Source organism: Dipodomys merriami, unplaced genomic scaffold (genome assembly GCF_024711535.1).
Source record: "Dipodomys merriami isolate MVZ:Mamm:240054 unplaced genomic scaffold, mDipMer1.0.p SCAF_7, whole genome shotgun sequence".
Lineage (NCBI taxonomy): Eukaryota > Metazoa > Chordata > Mammalia > Rodentia > Heteromyidae > Dipodomys > Dipodomys merriami.
In genome coordinates this window covers 38,487,433-38,507,713 of record NW_027206290.1, presented here as the reverse complement: position 1 = coordinate 38,507,713, position 20,281 = coordinate 38,487,433, and the positions used below count along the sequence as shown (strand labels likewise).

At 42.4% G+C, this 20,281-nt stretch overlaps 1 protein-coding gene across 2 annotated transcripts in view; it reads right to left on the bottom strand.

Moving 5' to 3' along the window:
* Positions 1-20,281, bottom strand: part of Hipk1 (homeodomain interacting protein kinase 1) — a 56,837-nt gene that overhangs the window by 31,402 nt on the left and 5,154 nt on the right. For both annotated transcript variants that reach the window (XM_070006389.1, XM_070006391.1), the window contains exon 2: positions 11,560-12,637. In XM_070006389.1, the coding sequence (XP_069862490.1) occupies positions 11,560-12,635 (1,076 nt within the window). In that variant the 5' untranslated portion in view covers positions 12,636-12,637. The remainder of the gene's footprint in view (positions 1-11,559; positions 12,638-20,281) is intronic.

The following is a 20,281-nucleotide window of genomic DNA, read 5'->3' as shown; positions in this document are numbered from 1 at the left end:
AAGGAGTAGGAAAAAGAAGAAGGAGGAACAGGAGGAAGAAGGAAGAGGAGGAGGAGGAGGAAGGAGAAGGAAGACCTGAAATAACCTTACAGTGGCTTAAGTCAGGTTTACCAACAAATGAGTACACCAAATATGGGAAATACTTTTCAGTTCTGAGAGCTTTCTGAATACTGGAATCACAGATAAAGGATCATTCTAGGGGGCTAGGAAGGTGGCTCAGTGGTAGAGCACTTGCCCTGCATGCATGAGGCCCTGGGTTCGATTCCTTAGCACCACATAAGCAAAAAGAAAAAAGCCGGAAGTGGCACTGTGGCTCAAGTGGTAGAGTGCTAGCTTTGAGCTGAAGAGCTGAGGGACAGCGCCCAGGCCCAGAGTTCAGGCCCCAAGAGTTCAGGCCCCACGACCGGACCAAAAAAAAAAAAGGATCATTCTAGGGATGGCCTGGCAAGCACTGTACCACTGTTCTTTGCCCTTTGGTGTCTTACTTCGTTTCTGAGGCAGAGTCTCAACTAAACCATTCTCTTGCCTCTGTTACCAATTTGTAGTGTGCCATATCACCCCAAGACCGCTTTAAAATTATTTTTAAAATATCAACTAAATGGCATGGCCAATATCCTTTGTGACGAAAATGTTTTGAAGGCATATGGTGGTTGATGACAGACTCTCTATCTAGCCTGTCTAGGTTTGAATGCTACTCCATCATTTAATAGCTTCAGGCATTTAACTTGATCTCTCTGTGCCTCAGGTCCCTCATTTATACCATAAAGAGTATCTATCATCCAGGGTTGTTGTAAAGTCTATGTAAATCAGTATTTTAAAGCTTTTCAGCCACTGTCTAGCACACAATAAACATTTTATTTTATTTTATTTTATTTTGCTCTGTCATGGGGGCTTTAACTCAGGGCCTAGATGCTGTCCTGAGCTTTTTCTTCTCAAGGCTAATCTCTACCACTTTGAGCCAGGTCTCCACTTCCAGTTCTCTGGTGGTTAATTAGAACTATGAGTCTCAAGGACTTTCCAGCCTGGGACAGCTTCCAGCTGAAATCCTCAGATCTCACGAGGCCTCCTGGGTAGCTAGGATCACAGGCATGAGCCACCAGTATCCAGCAAACATTACCTTAACTTAATGTTAGACACAATAACTATTATTATCATTATATTATCATTTTTTAAATCTTGGAACTTTGTCCTTTTGTAAATATGCATTTCCACTAAAGCTTCAAGTAAGAAATATAACGCTAAGGAAAGTTAAAGAAGGTAATCAATCCATAAACTAAAAGCCTTTCAAACATAAATGCATCCAAAATAAATTATTCTCACTTATAATGAAGGAAAGTAAAGCAAAGAGAGGCTAATTTGCCCAAAATCACAGTGAGTAAACTACAAAGCAAGGATCTGAATTGGCAATCTGATTCCACAACTAAGTATTAGACTATCTGTCAATGAACACAAATTATATGTATAACTAATAAATCTAATAGGCATGTATGGTATATTTTCACGTGGGCATTTCTCAAAGAAATTTTCTCAAGAAATTTTCTCTTAAGAAAAAAATGGGTTCAAAAGGGAATGGCAGGGGTGAGGATACAGTTCAGTGGAATGAGTGCTTTGTATGAGCACAGCTCTGAGTCTGACACCTATTCAACAACACAAAGAGAGAGAGGATGAGAAAGGAAAAAGCAACACCAAAAACAGTAACATTATTAATACCAGGAACAGTGTTTATTACAATGCTTCACATTGTTCTAAGTTCTTTATAAACGTTGCTCAATTAATCCTTATAATCATTTAAAAGTAGCTATCATTTGTATGTCACCAATTCTAAGCTGTATTTTTTTGCACTTTAAGATCTCTGAAATGTTAAGATCTTTACAAATATGGTATATTTTAATGGTAATGCTTTTTACTTTCTGAATTGAAATTATTGCATATGATGATTTATTTTAGCACAATGGTAATATTTTTACTTTCTTAAGGGTATATACTGTTTCAATAGCATCTTAGATTCTGAGACAAAAGCATAACCTGCATGTCTCCATTTGACAAAGAACTTAAGAGGAAGCTACCCTATACTAAAGCAGAACCCAGGTCTGAATTTTATCATTTTCTCAAAATTTCCTTTCCTTCTTAGAAGTCAGGGAATTTGGATCTGTGAGGACATGGCTAGCTTCCCTCATTTAACAGGAGGAAAACTGGAAAAAGCAGATCTCTCTATAAAGAAATCATCTAAATGGTTCTGACACAGAGCCTTGCCTAGCACACTTTTGTTTCAAATACTACATGCCTATTATATTGTGTGTATATGTATGTTAGGACTGAGAGTTGAATGAACATGGAGAAATAAAATAAAAATACTTACCCTTATGGATATCCTCCCATGTAATTTTGTATTAATAGCCCTTGGAAAACAGGATAGATGAGGAACTCCACGGGGTCTAAAAGCTAATACTTACAATGAAATAACAAAACTCAGGCTGTTCAGATTACAATGAAATAACAGAAAACTCAGGGTGTTCAGATTTATTCTATTTGACAATTAAGGGAGAATTAGTATCACCAGTTTTAATAGCATTTGATAAAAACTGTGGTTTTGTTCACCAAGGAAAACAACCTTCAAAAGTAATAAGCCAGGCCCGAGTGGGAGACTCATGCTTATAATCCTAGCTACTCCAGAGGCTGAGAAGTGAGGATTGTGGTTCCAAGACAGCCCAGGCAGGAAAGTCCAAGAGATTCTTATCTTCAATTAACCACCAAAAAGTGGGAACTGGTAGGTAGCAGAGCTCTTGCCTTGAGTGAAAAAGCTAAAAGACAGCAACCAGGACTGGCACAAACAAAAACAAAGAGTGATAGGAACTGTTTTTCTTATTTGGTTTCATCTTGTTTCTGGAATAACAAAAGCAAGCAAAAACCAGGAGCCACTCCTATAATCCTAGCTATTCTGGGGGCTAAAATCTAAGGATCACAGTTTGAAGCCAGTCCAGGCAGGAAAGTCCATGAGATTCTTATCTCCAATTAACAATCAGAAAACCAGAAGTGGCGCCCGTGCCAAAATTATCAAAGTATTAAACATATAATGAAGCTGTTCACTGGGTTCATGAGGGCTTTTTCTTCTTTAGGACCTGACTCTAGGAACAAGACTAAAGCTTTTATTTTTTCTCCCTTACCCAACATGCAAACATCATTATAGACCTGGGAATGTGACTTAGTGGTTGAGTGCTTGCCTGGCATGCAGGAAACCCTGGGTTCAATTCCTCAGTACCACATGAACAGAAAAGGCTGGAAGTGGCGCTGTGGCTCAAGTAATAGAGTGTTAGCCTTGAGCAAAAGAAGCTCAGGGGCAGTGCCTAGGCCCTGAGTTCAAGACCTAGAACTGGCAAAAGAAAAAAGAAAAAAAATCACTATAGCATCATTAAACTCTACATTAAGATGTAAGTCTTGAACATAATTGGGCCTGTTATTTCTTAATTCCTTAACATAAACCTAAGCAGGTGTGGGGCACAGCTCAGTGCTAGAGTATGTGCTTAGCATGAATGAGCCCCTAGACTTGATCTCAGTACCGGCACTTGCTAAGCAGGCCCTCTTCCCCTGATGTACACCTCTAGAGCTGATTTTTGTTTGTTAATTTTGAGATAAGTTTTCACTACCTGTCCAGGCAGATGATGGAGCATGATTCCATTAGGATTCCTGCATTGCCAGAATAATACACAGGCACCACTGTATCCAGCTCTTGGTTAAGAACAGGTTTTGAGGACGTTTCTGCCTGGGCTGAACCTCAAACTACAATCATTATAACCTCCATTCCCAAACAGCTAGAGTTACAAGTGTGAGCCAATAGTACCAGGCAAAAATCGCACAAAAACAAAAAATGAAGGTTGAGTTAGATATTACTCTATAGGTCCCTTTTCATCTCTAGCATTCTAACAACTGGGAAGTAAGGGAGATTATCTACTCAAACACAGGAAAACAACAGCTAAAAAAAAATATGGCAGTATCCACTTCAGTAGGAAAATGGCATTACTTGCTATTCTGACCATTGTGAATCTCTTCATTAAAGATACATCCCATCCTTAAAGAAAAACACTAAACAGGTTCTAATTGTTATAGCTAAGTAGAAGAAAACAGCCTTTTGCCTTCTCAACCTTTACTTTGTAGTAAAAAGCTCCTCCAAGGTAATAAAGATTTATTTATGCTCTGAAACTGGAAGCCAGATGAGGTTGGGATCACTTACCAAAACAAATCATTCTCACACACATGGTTTCTTACTTCCCATCTCAAAGGCCATCAAACCCACTAGACTAGAGACCTTATATACATATATATAAACTCCAACTTTTTGCTTTGGTGGCTTTGGTCAAATTATAGTTTCCTCCCCCTTTTATTTATTTTTTTTGGTTAGTCATGGGGCTTGAACTTTGGGCCTAAACGCTGTCCCTCAGCTCTTCAGCTGGAGGCTAGAGCTCTACCATTTGAGCCACTGCACTACTTCCGGTTTTCTGGGTGGTTTATTGGAGATAAGAGTCTCACTGACTTTTCCTGTCCTGGCTGGCTTTTGAACTGAGACCCTCAGATCTCAGCCTCCTGAATAGCTAGAATTAAAGGTATGAGTCACCTGGTTCCTCCCTTTTTTGTAATAACTAGGATAATCTTAGCAGATGAGCAGAATAGCTCAATAGCTATGAACATATAGCCATATAAAATGATGCTAAGTGAAACGAACTCCAAGACAAGGATACAAGAGGTTTTTCTTTGTTGTTTTTAATGTACTACATTATTTCTTTTTTCTTTTGTGTTTTCCTCCTATGGTTTATCCCCTGTTGTCACTGTATTTGATTTTGGTACCCTGGGTATTGTATGTTTATCTGAATTAGGGAAGGAAAGGGGAACAAAAAAATAGTGAGAAAAAGGACAAGGGGGGAACCTATGCAACAGCAACACAAGACAAGATGTTGGAAATGATCTGTACAACTTGGGGGGGATGTGGGGGAGAGAAAGTGGGAGAAAAATGAAGGAGGGGTTAACAAGTTCCACAAGAAATGTAATCACTACCTTACTTATATAACTAACCCCTCTGTACATCACCTTGACTATTAATTTTTTTAAAAAAGAAATTAAGATTGTGGCTGGGAATGTGGCTCAGTGGTAGAGTACTTGCCTAGCATGCATGAAGCCTTCAGTTGGATTCCTTAGGACCACGTAAACAGAAAAAGCTTGAACTGGCACTGTGGCTCAAGTGGTAGAGTGCTAGCCTTGAGCAAAAGAAGCTCTGGGACAGCGCCCAGGCCCTGAGTTCAAGCCACAGGACTGGCCAAAAAAAAATTAGATTGTCTAAGGTAAAGGCAAGCTATGCTTTCCTTCTGGAGATTTTTGTCCTTTCATAAATAACCAAGTTATCTCATCTTGGAATAAAGGCTAGAGAGTTGACTCAGAATGGAAAAGCACTGAGTATAAGTATGGCAAAGCTTGTTGTCTGAAATCAAGTCCCAGAGACAACTTTGTTAGAGTGAGTTCACATTTACGGTGAGCCAGAGAATAAAGTACCTTATTTTTCCCATTGTCTGAATCATCTAGCTATGCCCAGGGCCAGTGTAATGGCAGTATGACATATTTCTGCCATTTGATGGCATTTTGTTATGTCACCAGCCAATGCAAACTGAAAATCTACGCGTGGGGCCAAAAAGCTAGACTAGCCCCAAAGATTTCAGAAGTTTCTGAAAGATAAGTATGTGAGAATCTAATGGATTGTAACAGGCAATCATGTAATATGAAAGAAGTTTTAAGAAGACCATGGAAGGGCTGGGAAGGAGGCTCAACGGAAGAGTGCTTGCCTTGCATGCATGAAGCCCTGGGTTCAATTCTCAGCACCACGTAAGCATCAAAAGCCCGAAGTGGCGCTGTGGCTCAAGTGGTAGAGCACTAGCCTTGAGCTGAAGAGCTGAGGGACAGAGCCCAGGCCCAGAGTTCAGACCCCATAACCAAAAAAAACAAAAAAAAAAAACTATGGATAAAACTAGTGATAAAGAATGTCTGAGCTTGCTGGGTGCCGGTGGTTCATGCCTGCCACCCCAGCTACTAGGAGGCTGATATCTGAGGATTGTGGTTCAAAGCCAGCCCAGGGTAGTCAGTGAAATTCTTATCTCCAATTAACCACTTAGAAAAACCAGAAGTGGTGCTGTGGCTCAAGTGGTAGAGTGTTCGCCTTAAGCTGAAGAGCTGAGGGACAGTGCCCAAGTCCAAAGTTCAAGCCCCAAGACTGACCCCACACACACCCCCAAAAAAAAAAAAAAAAAAAAAAAGAATGTCTGAGCTTCTTATTCCATCTGCTTTAGCTCATTATCAACCATTACTGTAACCCAACAGAATATCCATGTTAAACCCTAAACAAAGTCATGCCAGAACTTCAGTATACACAGTCATTTCTCAGTAATGAACTCCTGTCTTTAAGAAGTAAACTTAGTCCTACGTGAAATTATTCTTGTAGTTAACAACTACACTGGATTGATTTACAAGGACCTTTGTGAGAAAAGTTAAAAAAAATTGAAAATCTTGTTTTCTATAAAAACAAAAGCAGTGGCTCATGCCTGTAATACTAGCTGCTTAGGAGACTAAGTCTGAGTATCATAGTTCAAAGCCAGCCAGGGCAGGAAAGTCTGTGAAACCCTTAACTCTAATCAATCATCAAAAAGCTGGAAGTAGACCTGTGACTTAAGTGCTAGAATGCTAGTCATGAGTAAAACAGCTCTGGGATAGCACCATGGGGTATCGTACTCACCCCCTGCCAAATTACTCAGATGATAGCTTAAATTAAAAGGATTAGGAAAAAATACAAAGATCAGCAATCTAACACTGAAAATTATCCAAGTGAATTACATAGTAAAGAAAGCTAAACAGCCAGGAACTCTCAAATCATTTAGCCTTTAAGTGGAAATTCCATCAAAAATGCTCTCATAAAAAGCATATCCTGGGCTGGGAAGGTGGCTCAGTGGTAGAGTGCTCGCCTTGCATGCATGAGGCCCTGGGTTCAATTCCTCAGCACCACATAAGCAGAAAAAGCCAGAAGTGGGTGCTGTGGCTCAAGTGGTAGAGCGCTAGCCTTGAGCTCAAGAGCTGAGGGATAGCGCCCAGGCCCAGAGTTCAGGCCCCACGACCGACCCCCCCCCCAAAAAAAAAAAAAACACATATCCTTTTTGGTTTTAACTTTTTCAGTCTTAAATTTTCCTATCTTTGAAGACACACAAATAGTTAAAGATTATCTCATACAAACATCTTGTATCTTTTTTGGTTCTCCTTTTTTTCAGTTTTAAGTCATTCTATTCATATCTTTGAAGACACACAAATAGTTAAAGAACACCTGCAGGCACCAAATAGATTCAAATAGATCTAAGTCCTCACACTTCAGTTATGACCTGCCTCTTAACTCCCAGGTGCTCAGCAGAACTGAGTGCACCAGTAGCGTTTGGGTTATTTGCCCTGTATGTGTGGTTAGTGCATTTGTATTATATGCTTAAAGTTTACTTAAAAGCAAATGTAGGAGTCCAGACCACTGGCTCACATCTGCAATCCTAGCTGCTCAGGAGGCTGAGATCTGAAGATAATGGTTCAAAGCCAGATTGAGCAGGAAAATCTATGAGACTCTTACCTCCAATTAACCACCAAAAAGCCAGAAGTGGCACAGTGGCTCAAGTGGTAGAGTGCTAGTCTTGAGCAAAAGAAGCTCAGGGACAGCGCCCAGACCCTAAGTTCAAACCCCAGAACCAGCATACATACAAAAAAAAAGCACAAATGTAGAAATAGAGGTGTGTTCAAGTGCTACAGTATTAGCCTCCCCCCCCCATACCTGGGGCTTTAACTGAGGGCTTGGGCACTGTCCCTCAGCTTCTTTTGCTCAAGGCCTCAAGGCTAGCACTCTACCACTTGAGCCACAGTGCCACTTCCAGCATTTTGTTTATATGGTACTGAGGAATCGAACCCAGGGCTTTATGTGTGTCAGGCAAGCATTCTACCACTAGGCCATCTTTCCAGCCCTAGAATACCAGCCTTGGGTGGAAAGCCAAAAAAGAGTACCTGAGGCCCTGAGTTCAAGTATCACCACTAAATAAGGGGGATGTAGTTCAGGAGTGGATTTTTTGCCTAGCATGTACAAAGCCCTGGGTTCTATCTCCTGTATTATGCAAACAAAGCAAATACCATAACAAGAATAAATAAGCAATCATATACTCTGATCGATAAGCACTGGATACTTAGATTATCTAGCTGTCATGTTAAACTGTAACCCCCTTGTAAAACCTTCTTAAGTTCAGAAGATAAAAAAGGGAAATATCATTGTAAAAAAATTTATTGTGAGGGGAAACAAAGGAGGGAGGCTACAATGCTTGATAAGAAATGTACTCATCATCTTGCCCATGTAATTGTAACCTCTCTGTACAGTATTTTCACAATTAAAAAAATATCTTAAAAAAAATTTATTGTGAAAATGTCACTCTTCATACAGAGTGGCACTGATCAAGATGCACTGTACTCATAACCTGACACATGGAATTGTAACCTCTTCACACAATTACTTAATAAAAAACTTATATAACAAAGTATGCAAATAAAAAAAACACAAATGTAGTTGTAATCTAAATCTCCTAGGACATAAATGAATTAATTTTTAGAAGGTGCAAAACCTCAAAATTAGCCAAGGCTGCCTATAGCAGAATGAAACCAGAAACCATAGGCTTTCAGTTTCAATGCAAACAATGTTGTTTTATAAAAAGATTTTTAAAAATGAAGATGGATTAAAACATTTAAGATCATTAGAAGCTCAATACACTATCTGCAAAACAATTTACAGATTCAATATTAATCCTATCAAAGTTCCATGCTTTTTACGAAGAAAAAGAAAATATCCCAAAATTCATATGAAACTTCAAATAAAGTTTTTCTAAAACTTATTAGTAATCAGAGAAACATGACACTAGCATAAAGACCAACATATAAGTCTAATAGAACAGGATAGAGTCCAGAATTAACCCATAAATACTAGGCCAAATGATTTCAACAAGGGTGCTAAGATCGTTCAATAGGGAAAGGGCAGTCAGCCAATGGTGCCTGAAGAGCTTGAGTCACAAGCAAAAGAACTTTTTTGGTTGGTCATGGGGCTTGAACTCTGGGCCTGGGTGCTGTCTCTCAGCTCTTCAGCTCAAGGCTAGCGCTCTACCACTTGAACCACAGTGCCATTTCTCCAGTTTTGGAGTCTCATGGACTTTCTGCCAGGTCTGGCTTTGAACCGTAATCCTCAAATCTCAGCCTCCTGAGTAGCTAGGATGACAGGCAGGAGCCACTGGTACCCGACAACTTTAAAATTCTTAAAAGAAATCATTCCAATGGATTTGGCAATGATTATCTTGGATATGATGCCAAAAGCATAAGCAAAAACAAAAAATACAGACAACTAGACTCAAAGTTTGTCACATCAAGCTGAGAACCAGAGGTTCACATCTGTAATCCTAGCCAATCAGGAGGCTGAGTTATCTGAGGATCACAGTTCAAAAGCCAGATATTATTTCCAAGTTACCAGCAAAAAATGGAGCTGTGACTCAAATAGAGAACTAGTTTCAAGCATAAAAGTTCAGAGACAGGGGCTGGAAAGGTAGCTCAGTGGTAGAGTGCTTGCCTTGCATGCCTGAGGCCCTGGGTTTGATTCCTCAGCACCACATAAGCAAAAAGAAAAAAAAGCTGGAAGTGGCGCTGTGGCTCAAGTGGTAGAGCGCTAGCCTTGAGCTGAAGAGCTGAGGGACAGCGCCCAGGCCCAGAGTTCAGGCCCCATGACTGGACCCAAAAATAAATAAATAAAAATAAAAATCAAAGTGTAACAATCATCCATCAAGCCTGTAATCCTGGGCTGGGATGGTGGCTCCGTGGTAGAGTGCTTGCCTTTCATGCATGAGGCCCTGGGTTCAATTCCCCAGCACCACATAAGCAAAAAGGAAAAAAGCCAGAAGTGGTGCTGTGGTTCAAGTGGTAGAGCGCTAGCCTTGAGCTGAAATGCTGAGGGACAGCGCCCAGGTCCAGAGTTCAAGCCCCAAGACCAGACCCAAAAACAAAAAGAAAAACAAAAAAAAAGCCTGTAATCCTAGCTACCCAGGAGGCTGAGATCTAAGGATTGGTTCAAAGCCAGCCCAGGCAGCACAATCCAGAAGACTCATCTCCAATTAACCACCAGAAAACCAGAAGTTGTGCTGTGGCTCAAGTGGTAGAGTGCTAGCCTTGAGCTGAAGAGCTGAAGGACAGCATCCAGGCCCAGAGTTCAAGCCTCATGAAAGACAAAAAAAAAAAAAAAGGAAGAAAAGAAAATAATCATCTAACAATTCTCATTAGTGCCAAGAATGAACTTGGAATGGAGCTATAAAAAAAAAAGCAGCATATGCTCAGACTCATTATAAATAAGTAAATATCGTTATATTTTGAAATGTCCTTAAAAATAGGAAAACTTTGAGTACAATAATGGTAGCAAATAAATAAATACATGTCTGCAAATTCAAGTAGTAACAACCTTCACAATCAGACTGAGCTTATTTTTCCAGTGCTAAGTAAGGAATGCCACATATACTAAATGGGGTCTCACCTATAATCCTAGCTTCTTAGGAGGTGGAGATCAGGAAGATCAGAGTTCAAGACCCACCTAAAGAAAAAGTCTGAGAAGTTGGGTGCCGGTGGCTCACGCCTATAATCCCAGCTACTCAAGTCTGTGAGACTCTTATCTCCAATAAACCACTAGAAAACCAGAAGTGGTGCTGTGGCTCAAGTGGTAGAGCGCTTGTCTTGAGCTGAAGAGCGCAGGGACTGTGCCCAAGCCCAGAGTTCAAGCCCCATGACTGACCAAAAAAAAAAAAAAAGAAAAAGTCTGAGAGACTACTATATCAACCAATAAAAATCTGGGCATGGTAGCTGCACTTGAGCCACAGTGGCCACTTCCAGCTTTTTCTTATCTCCATTTAACCAGCCAAGAGTGGGAAGTTGAAGTGTGGCTCAAGTAGTAACCAGCCTTGAAGGAAAAAGTATCAAAGTTCAAGGGAGAACGTGGGGTGCAAGCCCCAGTACCGGCACAAATAAATACAGCGTCAGGCACCAGTGGCTCACACCTGTAATCCTAGCTACTCAGGAGGCTGAGATCTGAGGATCACAGACAGTTCAATGCCAGCCTGGGCAAGAAAGTCTGAGAGACTCATCTCGAATAAACTACTCAGAAAAAGCTGGAAGTGGCACTGTGGCTCAAATGAGAGCTAGCCTTGAGCACAGAGAGGCTCAGGGACAGAGCCCAGGCCTGGAGTTCAAGCCCAAGGACCAGGGAGGAAAAAAAAAACACACACACAAAAAAGCAAAAACAAACAAACAAAAAAATAGAATAAAAAAGCAAAAGAGAATAGGCCTAAGTGTTAGAAGACCTGCCTAGCAAGGGCAAGCAGGTCTTCCAGTAAACCACAATACTTCCCCCAATCTTTTTTGTGGTCTTACAAATTTTAAATGTAAGGACAGACCCCCAGCCTAGCATATGTTTTTTCAATATTTTCCACTTGCCTGTAGTAGCGTGACTGAAGGTAAGTTGAACACACAGCTTTGGAAACGTGACTAGCAGAACCAAAGTCAATGACCTTTACTCGGTAGGGTTGGCGAACTGGATCGACCAGCATTATGTTTTCAGGCTTAAGGTCAGCGTGAATCAGACCCAGACTCTTGAGTTTCATCAAAGCGGTGGCCACCTGCTGCAAGATGGGTCTGATGTACTTGAGTGGCAGTGGGCTAAACTTGTTCTGCTTTAGAAAGTCATACAGGTTCTGCTCCAACATCTCAAACACAAGGCAGGTGTGATTCTTATGCTGAAAGCACTCGTAAGAACGAACAAAATTATACTCATCAGCATTCTCACTGCTTAGGCGGGAGAGGATGCTCACTTCAATCTGCCCTTGTCTGGCATAGGAGGGGTGGTTCTTCAGGATTTTAATAGCCACAATTTCCTTGGTGCTCCGCTTCCAGCACTTTGCCACCTGACCAAACGTCCCCCGGCCAAGGAACTCCAAGACTTCATAGCTGTTGGTCATAGAGCAAAGGATCTCGTGCTGGACAAGCTGGTAATCCCCTTCCCCACTGGAACTGCTCGTTTTGGTGGTCACAGTGGTGGTCGTGGCAGCAGCACCCACCACGGTTCTGTTTTGCAGCATGAGAGGGGGGTGTTCTTCTATGATCTGCACGCTACCGTTGCTGTCAACTTCCTCACTTTTTCTTTTCAATCCACATTTTTGATATGGCTCGAGCAGAGAAACGTTGCTTCTGTGACTCAGGGTCTGGCTGCTTTGGAAGGTGGATGGAGCGGCACTGCCTGAGCTGTCAGCGGCTGTTACCACAATGTGCTCTACGGTGGGTGCTGGGAGGAGGAGACCCTGGTCGTAAGCAGGAATACTGAAATTTGCTACCTGGCTTGAGGAGCTAGCTTGCCCTTGTGTGGCTGGGAGGGCTTTGCTGTGGGTGTAATACTTGTCGCTGCTGCTCTGTCCTGAGACATCCCAGCCAGAGGGTTCTATTTTCAGCTTCTTCGCACTGCAGAAGGCACTCGACGACACTGATGGGGGGGAAAACACCTGCAGCTGTGATGCCATACCTACACAGAGAGAGAAAGATGAGCCAGACCACAGGGAGAAAAGACGCATGTGCAAAGTGTCACGGCCTGTTCTCCCAATCATGAATAGCGTCCAACAACGTACTACATGAACCAAACCCAAAAGTGTTCAGGAATATTATATTTGAAAAGGACAACTCATAAAAACTGACAAAAGAAAGTAATCAGGTTGGTGACAAGGGTGGAGAGAATCTTCTGAAGAACTTCAGAAAGTTGCTTTATATGAAGAAAACCTCACTAGTAGCTCACGCCTGTAATTGTGGCCACTCAGGAAGTTAAGATCTGGAAAGCCAGCCTGGGCAGGAAAGTTCATGGGACTCCTGTTTCCAATTAACCAGCAAAAAAGACAGAAGTGGAGGTGTGGCTCGAGTGATAAAGAATGCCAGCCTTGAACAAAAAAGCTCCGGGACATCACCTAGGCCCTGAGTTCAAGCCCCAAGACCAGCACCAAAAAATAAAATAGAAAGAGGAAAAGGCTGAGCCTGGTGATGAACTCCTGTCAGCCTCCCACAAGGCCTGTACTACACAACAAGTTCAAGACCATCTGTTCTCCATTGTGATAATCTATCTCAGCAGGGGGGAAAAATTACTAGGCACAGGTGGCTCACACCTGTAATCCTAGTCACTCAGAAGGCTGAGATCTGAGGATTGCAGTTTGAAGCCAGCCTGAGCAGGAAAATCTGTGGGACTCCTATCTCCAATTAGGTACCAAAAACACAGAAATGGAGCTGTGGCTCAAATGGTAGAGTACTAGCTTTGAGCACAAAAGCTCAGGGACAGCACACATGCCCTGAGCTCAAGCCCCACGGTCTACTCAAAAACAAAAACAAAAAGAAAAACAAATAGAAAGTGGAAGTGAAAACACAATCCAGTTGTCTAGATCAATGCCTCAAACTCATTAAGCCACAGATTAGATCCAGATTTTTTTTTCATAATAAAGTCCAAGCATTTGACAAAGAATACACCCCATTTCATACTATCCGCTCCCTCCTGACAATCTGACCTTCAGAGGCTTTAAGCCCCCTTTCTCTTTTCAGTATTACTACACTGGATTCGTTCTGTGCAAGTCTAAATCTCCATTGCTAACTCAGACACTTCTCCCTCCCCACCCCATCCAAACCCTAAATGCAAATGATCACTTGATACCTCAACTTGGGACATCTAACGGACACTTCAAATTCAAATTTAACACACACACACACACACACGCACACACACACGCACGCACACACACCCTCAGCTTTCAATCTCCATTACAAGATGACATCACATATCTAATACTCTGGAGCAATAAGCCTGGGTGTACTCTTCTATATAATGGCAATAGCCCTCTCACACGGTTGTCCTGAGACACCAGTTATTTAATCAAGGTAAAGTGGTAGTTTCTGACACAAATTTAAGGCATTATCCTCCAAATTCCTGTCCCTGTCCTTCCATGTCTAATGTATATCAATCCTTATCAATTCTATCTCATAAACATACTTAATAACCTTAAAAGCTCGCAGGGAATCTGCATTTCTAAACAACACAAATCTTCCCTTTTCCCCAGGGATCTTCCACTACTTTGAGCATAAGATTAAAAATCTTGGGGCTGGGAAGGTGGCTCAGTGGTAGAGTGCTTGCCTTGCATGCATGAGGCCCTGGGTTCGATTCCTCAGCACCAAGATTAAAAATCTTGAACCATATTAAATTTGTACAACATCACCTTGCTTTGCTTTCTTTTTTTTTTGGGGGGGGTCCAGTCGTGGGGCCTGAACTCTGGGCCTGGGCTCTGTCCCTCAGCTCTTCAGCTCAAGGCTAGCGCTCTACCATTTGAGCCTCAGCGCCACTTCCGGCTTTTTTCTTATGTGGTGCTGAGGAATTGAACTCAGGGCCTCAGGCATGCAAGGCAAGCGCTCTACCACTGAGCCACCTTCCCAGCCCCTTGCTTTGCTTTCTCTAACCCTTCTTTCTCTAGTTTGTTTTGAAATATGGACTCCTTATGTAGCCCAGGTTGGCCTGCAGTCCTCCTGCCTCCGTTTTCCATGTTATTGGAAGTGCTGGTATTATAGATGTGCGGCCCTCACCTGGCTTTTTCTTTAGTTCTCCTAGAGCCACTCCACATACTCTCAACTCCAGACACTAAAGACTTCAGGCTGAGCACTGTTCCCTAACATTTCTCCCTTCCTCCCTCTTCTCTCCCTCAGGCAATATACACTCCATACAATCATTCCTTATCATGGTTTACCACAGACCCTGTGGAAGCTGAGATCTGAGAATTGTGGTTCAAAGCCAGCCCAGGCAGAAAAATTCATGAGACTCTTATTTCCAATTAACCATCAAAAGGCCAGAAGTGCAGCTTTTGTTCAAGTAGTAGAATTCTAACCTTGAGCAAAAGCTCAGAGACAGCATCCATGCCCTAAGTTCAAGCCCCAGGAGCAGCACCAACACTCACATGCAAAAGGCAGTGTGTTGGGCTGAAGATGCAGTTCAGTAGAAGAGCTCTTATCTAAAGTATGCAGGGCCTGGCTCATTTCCTAGATACATTTTTTTTGTGCCTTGTTTAACACATGTACACTGGAGCTGGAGTTAGGTAGTAAGAAAATATTCTCGGGGCTGGGAAGGTGGCTCAGTGGTACAGTGCTTGCCTTCCATGCATGAGACCCTGGGTTCGATTCCTCAGCACCACATAAGCAGAAAAAGCCAAAAGTGGCGCTGTGGCTCAAGTGGAAGCCTTGAGCTGAAGAGCTGAGGGACAGTGCCCAAGCCCAGAGTTTAGGTCCCACGAGGGAGAGGAAGAGAGCGAGCACAATATATTCTCAACCTTCAGTTTCTAAAATGTAATTTGGGTTTACTTTAAGGAAGAGTTTCCCTAATTTATCTGAACCTTGAAGAAAGCATAAATGAAAATCTAAGGTCACTGTCCTTTAAGAGTGAGGCCATGAAGCAAAATCTATCTATATTACTAATGAAATGTCAAATAAAAGAAAAATATGAAAACAAAATAGTTCCTTCATTAAAATGTCCTGTTAATATATGTGAAGTATTTATCATCGTAAAATTAAGCCAAACTGAACAAGGAAGTAAAACTTCTACATTGTTTTCCTTGTATCTGCTGAACTCATTGTACTGATCTATCCAAAACATAAACACAACTTTCAGTAACTAGAAGTACTATGAGAAATAATATAAATTCTTCAGTTTGTATCAACTATCTAGAAATAAGGAGTTATAAGGTTTATTCTGAAAAGAATTATGAAATACAATACCTTAGGGAAAAAAACCATCCTGGCTGGGAATGTGGCTCAGTAGTAGAGTGCGCCTAGCATGCATGAAGCACTGGGTTTGACTCCTCAGTACAACATAAAAACAGAAAAAGCAAGAAGTGGCGCTGTGGCTCAAGTGGTAGAGTGCTAGCCTTGAGCTAAAGAAGTTCAGGGACAGTGCCCAGGTCCTGAGTTCAAGCCTCAGGACCGGCAAAAACAAAACAAAAAACAAAAAAACTATTCATAACTACTCTTTAAAAATACAGCATTTAAGCAGGGAGCTGATGGCTAACACCTGTAATCTTAGCTGCCCAGGAAGCTGAGATCTGAGAATCACCATTCAAAAACCAGCCAAAACCAGCCCAAACCAGCCTGGGCAAGAAAGTCTGTGAGACTCTTATCTCCAGAAAGAGTTGGAAGTGGTGCTATGGCTCAAGTGGTAGAGCACTAGCCTTGAGCATAGAGAGGCTCAAGGATAGAACCCCCACCCTCAGTTCAAGCCTGAGCTCAGGCAAAAAAAAGATGCTAGAATCAACAAATTTGCCTTTGCAAATGGAGATACAGTTCTTGTCGTAGGCAAGACCTCCCAAACAAACTACAAACAGAATTAACATCTGTGGAAATTTTACTAAGTATGAGTCTGTTATAAAAATTACAAATACTTTCAACTCACATGAGAATAGTTCCCATGTTATTTCTGACTTCCTGATAATGTACCCCTTGACTCCAGGAACCAAGTCTTTTCAAACCTCACTTCCCAGAACTTCACCATCTTAGTATAACTGCAAATATGCCACTGCACCAATCTAACACAAGTTGATAGGCACAAGTCTAATGCTCAAAAGAGAAATGGAGATCTGCTCAAATCAGACTTTGAAAAACATTCAAAATAACAGCTTCAGGCGCTGATGGCTCAGGCCTGTAATCCTAGCTACTCAAGGAGGCTGAGATCTGAGGATTACAGTTCCAAGCCAGCCTGGGCAGGAACGTCCATTAAACTCTGACCTCCAATAAACCACCAGAAAACCAGAAGTGGCACAGTGGCTCAAGTGGTAGAGTGCTGTCTTGAGCTGAAGAGCTGAGGAACAGTGCCCAGGCCCAGAGTTCAAGCCCCATGATGGACAAAATAAGTAAATACATACATACATACATACATACATACATATGTAAATAAATAAATAACAGCTTCCCCATGCCACGGCAGTCACATTAGCAAACATCATTTACTGGGTACCCCAACTGTATATAGATAATCATATGACAAAGAATTCCAATATTAGAACCCTGAATGGAATGACTAGGTGTGACCTCCAAGAGTTAATTTTTCCCAACAGACCTCTAATAAATTCCTGCTGCTGTTGTTCAGTGTCATCTTTGCCTCTTCAAAACAATGTAATAACTAGTGACCTAAATAACCTAAAAGCAGTCTTATATACTAATTTCTTCCTCTAGAACTTGCCCTTAGCTAACATGTACACAGATATACATATGCTCTGTACACACTCGGGTACATGAGAGGGAAATTATTTTCCTTTAGCTGGATTATTCCTTAGTCGACCTTAGCAAATACATTTGGAGCCGGGCGCTGGTGGCTCACGCCTGTAATCCTAGCTACTCAGGAGGCTGAGATCTGAGGATCGCGGTTCAAAGCCAGCCGGGGCAGGAGAGACCGTGAGACTCCTATCTCCAATAAACCACCAGAAAACCGGAAGTGGCGCTGTAGCTCAAGTGGTAGAGCGCTCGCCTTGAGCTGAAGAGCTGAGGGACAGCGCCCAGGCCCAGAGTTCAAGCCCCACGACCGACAAAAAAAAAAAAAAAAAGCAAATACTTTTGGAAAAACCTTTAAAACTAGGTTTCTTGCCGGGCGCTGGTGGCTTACTCCTGTAATCCTAGCTACTCAGAAGGCTGAGATCTGAGGATCTCAGTTCAAAGCCAGCCCGGGCAGGAAAGTCCATGAAACTCTTTTTTTTTTTTTTTTTTTTTTTGCCAGTCGTGGGGCCTGAACTCTGGGCCTGGGCGCTGTCCCTCAGCTCTTCAGCTGAAGGCTAGAGCTCTACCACTTGAGCCACAGTGCCACTTCTGGCTTTTTCTGCTTATGTGGTGCTGAGGAATCGAACCCAGGGCCTCATGCATGCAAGGCAAGCACTCTACCACTGAGTTACCTTCCCAGCCCCCGTGAAACTCTTATCTCCAGTAAACCACTAGAAAATCGAAGTGGCGCTGTAGCTCAAGTGGTAAAGTGCTAACCTTGAGCTGAAGAACGCAGGGACCACGCCTCTAAGCCCAGAGTTCAAGCCCCATGACTGACAAAAACAAAAAACAAAAGGAGGCTTCTTCATATTGGGTCAGGTTCCCACAGCACCCTGGGATTTTTTTTTTTTTTTTTTTTTGGTCAGTCGTGGGGCTTGAACTCTGGGCTTGGGCAAAGACCCTGCGCTCTTCAGTTCAAAGCGATCACTCTACCGCTTGAGCCACTGCGCCACTTCTGGTTTTCTGGTGGTTTTTTTGTTTTTGTTTTTGTTTTTTTTTGTCTGTCGTGGGGCTTGAACTCTGGGCCTGGGCGCTGTCCCTCAGCTCTTCAGCTCAAGGCGAGCGCTCTACCACTTGAGCTACAGCGCCACTTCCGGTTTTCTGGTGGTTTATTGGAGATAGGAGTCTCACGGTCTCTCCTGCCCGGGCTGGCTTTAAACCGCGATCCTCAGATCTCAGCCTCCTGAGTAGCTAGGATTACAGGCGTGAGCCACCAGCGCCCGGCTCAGTAGGCTCAGTAGGGTCTTTTTTTTTTTTTTTTTTTGGGTCCGGTCATGGGGCCTGAACTCTGGGCCTGGGCACTGTCCCTCAGCTCTTCAGCTCAAGGCTAGCACTCTACCACTTGAGCCACAGCGCCACTTCCAGCTTTTTTTCTTTTTGCTTATGTGGTGCTGAGGAATTGAACCCAGGGCCTCAAGAATGCAAGGCAAGCACTCTACCACTGAGCTACCTTCCCAGCCCCGTTTCTGGTGGTTTATTGGAGATACAAGACTCATGGATTTTCCTGCCTGGGCTGGCTTTGAACTGTGATCCTCAGATCTCAGCCTCCTGAGTAGCTAGGATTACAAGTATGAGCCACCGGCACCCAGCTAGCACCCTGGGATTCTTTATACTTCATCACACTTACACAAACATATTTTGTTCGTTAAACAAAGTTATTGTTTTTCTTTTTGTTGTTGTTGTTGCTTATGTGGTGCTGAGGAAACGAACCCAGGGCCTCATGCATGCAAGGCAAGCGCTCTACCACTGAGCCACCTTCCCAGTCCCAAGTTATTTTTTTCTTTAACAAACATGTTGAGACCTATTATCTTTCTGCCAGAGACTATTTTACACGTAAGAGTGGCATTCAATATGGACAAAATCCCTTATCTCTTGAGCTTATATATACATAGAAACACACACCTTCTCTCTCCAAGAAATAGCAACTAGTGTTAAATGCACTGAAGAAAGCAAACATGTGGATATAAAGGATACAGTGGCTAGGAAAGGCCATTTGTTGGTGGTAGCATTTAAACTAAGACCTGATAGGGAGCCACTCAGTGAAAAGAGATAGAAGCACTTTTGAGGAAGAGATGACTGTGACAGAATGGAACAGTAGAGAAAGTAGTGAAAGAAGCAGTACCCAAAAAGGCAGACAAGGAGAGGCTCACATTCTAACTTGTGGGTTGCTCTGGATTGTAAGTGTCACCATTCATAATTACTTCAATAAATCTGACTGCTACACTACAAGATCCTTAAGGACAATCTTCAATATACAATACTACAGTGTCATTAACTGTTGTCCCTTTTCCTTTCTCAATCTCTCTCTGCCTCCACTCTTCCAGTTCTGCATAATGACTGGCATACACAATGGGTAAACACTAGCTAGAATAGAAAGGCATAACTCACATATACCTTTCTACACATACTTCTCAAATATATAAACATATGGAGATCTCAGAAGGCGATAAGACAGTATATGTGTGTCTATATACACACATATAGACACACATATATATACTGATATATATATACACAAATATACATATATATACACACACACGTGTGTGTGTGTGTGTGTGTGTGTGTGTGTGAAATATAGTCCTATAGAAGGAAAAAGTGAGGGCTGGGAAGGTGGCTCAGAGGTAGAGCACTTGCCTTGCATGCCTGAAGCCCTAGGTTCAATTCCTCAGCACCACACAAGCAAAAAGAAAAAAGCCAGAAGTGGCGCTGTGAGCTGAAGAGCTGAGGGACAGTGCCCAGGCCCAGAGTTCAGGCCCCACAACCGGACCCCCCCAAAAAAAAAAAAAAGAAGAAGGAAAAGTGAGCCTGGAACCTGCAAAACACTACTGAATCAAAGTTCACCCCCTCC